Consider the following 5180-nt stretch of genomic DNA (forward strand, 5'->3'; position numbering starts at 1 on the left):
CTCTCACACCTCCCCCCGCTTTCCCCCTATGTCTTGGCAGCTGAGTTTTGTCCCAGGCAACTAGATATACAGAGAAAACGAGAGTAGTAGAAGCATCCCATTTCCCTGTCTTCCCCTATCCTCAGCTAGTTCAGAAAGGTCACCCAGAAGCACTGAAGAGGGGAGAAGCTGAATTTTAGAATTCATCGGTGGCATTTGTCTAACCCTTTTAAGCTTTTAAAAATGATCTAGAGGGTCAAGATCCCGGGGTGCAGTTAAGACAGCACTGTCTAGCCCCAGATGTAAGTATTGGGGAGCGGGCAGGGAGGCATTGAATGTATGTGTGTGTGTGTGTGTGTGTGTGTGTGTGTGTGAGAGAGAGAGAGAGAGAGAGAGAGAGACAGAGAGAGAGAGAGAGAGACAGAGAGAGAGAGAGACAGACAGAGAGAGAGAGAGACAGAGAGAGACAGAGAGAGACAGAGACAGAGAGACAGAGACAGAGAGAGAGGGAGGGAGGGAGGGGGAGAGGAAGAGGGAGAGAAGAAGGAGAAGGAGAAGGAGAAGGAGAAGGAGAAGGAGAAGGAGAAGGAGAAGGAGAAGGAGAAGGAGAGAAAGGGGGCGGGAGGGGAGGGAAAAGGAGGGGGAAAGGAAGCGGCCACGGGAGCTGCCCATTCTTTTCATGGAGCATCTTGTACTCGCTCCTCCGGCTGTTACGATGTGCGGAGAAGTTTCTCGTGGGGATGTCTTGGGATTGGGGATCGTGGATCTATGTTCCTTACTGTGGAAAGGAGACCTGCCCTCCTCTGCTCACTGTCAAGAAACTCCAAGCCAAGCCACAGGTGCTCCTGTGGGGCTGTGCGCAGGTGCAAAAGCTCGTAGCTTTGAGAAAGGAAAGACTTTGTGGTCCCTGCCCTTGTCTCCCCTCCCACCCTTTTGGACTCCGCCCCCTCCTTTAGCCCTAGGTTTTCTAAGGAGGGGAGGGGACTAGAAAGCTGTCACGTCTGCTCCCTAGGTTCCATCTCTTTCCAAATCTGTCGGTGCCTCCCCCATCCACTCCCCCCTACCCCCTGCACGCACCCCTCGAACTCTGATTGGCTGGCATGACTGGTCCATGGCACGCGCCTGTGGATGTAGGTATAAGAATCCTCGCGTGCCGGTCCTCAGCTCTAGCAAGTCCCCGACAGCCCTCCAGAGCGCACTGCTTTGAGGCGACGGAAGCAGCCCAGTAACCTGAGCGTCTGCTGCAGCTCCTGAGGCCGGGGGTGGGGCGGGGGTGGGTGGGAGTAGAGAAGGCTACCTTCAGGGCACCAAATCTCAGAGAAGGTAGGAAGGCGAGAAGTGGGGAAGTTTCGTTAAGTAAGGAGGCAGGCGGGGGGCACTGCAAAACAAACCCTAAGCCCCCAGACGGCAAGCATGGACGCAGTGCTGCTGGAGCACTTTCCGGGGGGGCTGGACGCCTTCCCTTCGCCCTACTTCGATGAAGAGGATTTCTTTACAGACCAGTCCTCCCGGGACCCCCTGGAGGAGGGCGACGAGCTACTACCAGACGAGCAGGCGGAGGTGGACTTTCTCAGCCACCAGCTGCATGAGTACTACTACCGCGATGGGGCGCGACTGCTCCTTCCTCCAGCCCAGTCTGCCCAGCACCCTCCGGCGGCGCCGCCAGGAGTCCCGGAGGAGGAAAACGACGGGGGCGGCTTCTGCTGTGAGGCCAGGGCGCCCCCAGGTGGCGGCGGCGGCTTTCCGGACTCCCCGGGCCCCGCGTCTCCAGAGCTCTGCCTAGCTTATCCGTGCTCCGGGAACGCCTCCGTGCTGTCCCCCGGGGGGCGGCTGCGGGGACTGAGCAGCGCGGCCGCAGCCGCGGCCGCGGCGGCAGCGGCGCGGAGGCGGAGACGAGTGCGCTCCGAAGCCGAGCTGCAGCAGTTGCGGCAGGCGGCCAACGTGCGGGAGCGACGGCGGATGCAATCTATCAACGACGCTTTCGAGGGGTTGCGCTCGCACATCCCCACGCTGCCCTACGAGAAGCGGCTCTCCAAGGTGGACACGCTGCGCCTAGCCATCGGCTACATCAACTTCCTGAGCGAGCTCGTCCAGTCTGATCTGCCCCTGCGAGGAGGAGGCGGCGGAGGCTGCGTCAGAGCCGGAGTTGGCGGAGTCCTGGGAGGGGACGGTCTCGGGAGCCAGGCCAAGAAGGTCATCATCTGCCACCGGGGCACCCGTAAGTGGCCCCCTCAGCCTGGAAAGGGCAGGGACCCAGGCCCGAGAAAAACCTAAGCTAGGCGGGGACTCGGACATTTAACTCACATAAACACTATCAACGCACGACCTACTTACTCGTCTGTCCAAACCAGCCAGCCCAAGAGCGCGCTCTCATACAGACAGACAGACAGACAGACATACACACACACACACACACACACACACACACACACACACATACACACATTCATTTGAGGAGACAAGTACAACCCTAGAGCGAAGAAAGCCAGCTTTCTCACCAGTACTTGTGCCCCCGCCCTCATCCCTCCCCTCCTTTCAATAACTAGAAAAACTCTCTCTCCCCTGACCTTAGCTAAAAGAGGGTGTGCATTAAGAGGCCCCTGCAGTCATTGAGTCTGGGCAGACTAGTCACAGAGTAAGGGAAAGGGGGATTTAAAGAAAAGGAAGCTCCCACGGAAGGACAGAGTAGAGAAGAGGGAAGGAGACAAGAATGGGGGTCCTCTCTGAGGAACCGTTAAGACACCTGCTCCAAGGGAGCAGCCGAGGTGGGGAATCAGAATGAACAAGAAAGGAACACTGAGTACTTGACTTTATATTTACAATTCCTTTTCTTTTTTCCTCCTTATCTGCTTAGGATCCCCATCCCCCAGCGACCCAGATTATGGACTTCCGCCCCTGGCAGGGCACTCTCTCTCATGGACAGATGAAAAGCAACTCAAAGAGCAAAATATTATCCGGACAGCGAAAGTGTGGACTCCTGAAGACCCCAGGAAACTAAACAACAAATCCTCCCTCAACAACATAGAGAATGAACCACCCTTTGATTTTGTGTCCTAAGGACACTAGCCTCCCACTGATTGTGCCTCTGGGCACTCTGCAGGTGTAAATATTTCTATTGTAAATTTAATTTAAGAATCACATTTTCCTAATGGCAATCAACAGTTTGTTATTTATCTATTTATTACTCAGAACAGCTAATGAAGTAGAATATCTTTTTAAATGTGTAATTTATATAATTTATCCTGATCTTTAAAAATATGCAATAGTATAAGAGCTTAACAGCACCTTTGGCAGAAAGCTACAAGACTGAAAGAACTCTTACCAGAACAAATGATAATTTATTACCAGATATGGTTTATTGTCTTGTTAATAAATGTGATCTACACTCTCCATTCACGGACATCATTTGCTTAAGGATAGGAGGATCTGAGGGCCAAGACGACTACTGAAAGAAGGATCAATCCACTTTGGGAAGTTAAACTAAATCAGAGGGAGAAAAAATATGAATACAAATGTATGTATGCATTTATATCCTATCTGGTATATACTTTTAGGAAGGAATGGAGAAAGAGAGAAGTTACAACTATCCTTACTTTCACAAGCACTTTAACTATTTATAGTGTTTTCACTTACAGTCACATCAAAACCCTGGGAGGTAAGTAGGACAGATATTGGGGCAAGTCACTTCCATTACCTCTCATGGGCCTTATATTCCTAATCTATAAAATGATATAGACTGTGCTATACTAGAGTTGTACAAATAGCTAAAGTCCCTTTAAGCTCTAAATCCTGTGACCCAGGACTAGAAGATGTGTCCTGATGTATTAGCAAGAGTACTGGAGTAAAATCAGAGAGCCTAGATTCAAATTCTGACTCGGCTACTTACTCTCTGTGACCTTGGGTCAGTTGCATGACTTGTCTCAACTTCAGCCCCTTCAGTGAGGTGCACTCACCCTGGAGTCAAATTCTGCTTCAGACATTTATTGGCTATGTCATTCTTGACAAATCACTTTACACATCTCACCCATACTAATAGAATGGAGAGGGTTATAATGGAATCACCTATAAATCTGTTATACTACTTGAGGTGTGGAATGTTCCCCAAATAGGTCCTGACCTCCCACATCTTCTTCCTGAATGAATGAAATAGAGAATCTTTCCATAGTTCTTCTCAGGACACCACCAGTGTGCTTCCAAAGACATTTATTTTCTCAGTCTCCTTTTAAAGTCTTAACGATAGTTACTTTGGTTCATTTCAGAGAGTTTACACCCCACATCAAGTCCCAAAACCATAACAAATGTCCAAAGTTTTTGTGAGTTAATTCAAATGGAGCCCACCAAATGCACAGGCATTCACAGATGCCCTGGGTCAGTTGGAGGGGTAGAGGTGGAGATGGACAGCTACAGCCGGGAGGAGAGCTGGTTTAAACATAAAAGAATACAAAGGATAACCTCAGCAAAGAATGCAAATTGACAGTTCAGAAGTCTTACCACAGTTCTCAGCAAAATGCAAAATAATTTAGGAAATAGATCAGGGGGCCAGAAACAGGATTATGAGAAAATGTGTGTGTTTTGGATGGGAAGAAGTGAAAGTTAGACCAAACCAAATCCCATTTTTGTAGTTAGTTTCCTTCCGGCCTTTAATTCATCTTTACTCCAATAGAATCTTTTGTTTTTTTCAGGCTAGTAATTTGGGGACCACCTGAGGGATCAAAAAAGATCCTTTAGACATTGGAGGGGGAAAAAAGAGATGAAGAGGGGTTAAAAACTGGCAAACTGCTGCCCAGATTGATGGTAGGGAAGGATGGAAAGGGGAGGATTTATGGCTAGAATTGAGGTCAAGAGGAAGCTGCTGCCCACAGGCAGCCCTGAAGGCCTGCTTGTCTGCCTGCTTGCCTCCCTCAACTCTGGCCTAAGTGAATGAGGCAGGAGCTCTCTCTCCATAGTCCTGTCAGCTCACCTTCAATCTGCTTTTAAGGATCCTAGGGTTCAAGGCCATAGGACCTAGTCCTAGAGACTGCCCCATACCTGCAGGGACAAATGCAAAGCCTAGAAAGTGAGCTGGAAATAGAGTAGATTAGGTAGAATGGTCAGCCTGGCCTGCGCTTGGGTTTAAGGGTAGGGAAGGGAGGGAGCAGTGATTGCAGAGGGGGAAGAGGGGAGCATGTGGTGGACCTGGAATTTCATGTTGCTACTGCTAC

The 5180-nt window shown here is 50.3% G+C and overlaps 1 protein-coding gene across 1 annotated transcript; it reads left to right on the forward strand.

The window, feature by feature from the left end:
* Window positions 1–1392: 1392 nt before the first annotated feature.
* PTF1A (pancreas associated transcription factor 1a) lies at window positions 1393–3036 on the forward strand. Its single transcript, XM_044677365.1, has 2 exons — window positions 1393–2197; window positions 2834–3036. The coding sequence occupies exons 1-2, from the start codon at window positions 1393–1395 to the stop codon at window positions 3034–3036; spliced, it is 1008 nt and encodes a 335-aa protein (XP_044533300.1).
* The last annotated feature ends 2144 nt before the right edge of the window (window positions 3037–5180 follow it).

Source organism: Gracilinanus agilis, chromosome 5 (assembly GCF_016433145.1).
Source record: "Gracilinanus agilis isolate LMUSP501 chromosome 5, AgileGrace, whole genome shotgun sequence".
NCBI classification, from domain to species: domain Eukaryota; kingdom Metazoa; phylum Chordata; class Mammalia; order Didelphimorphia; family Didelphidae; genus Gracilinanus; species Gracilinanus agilis.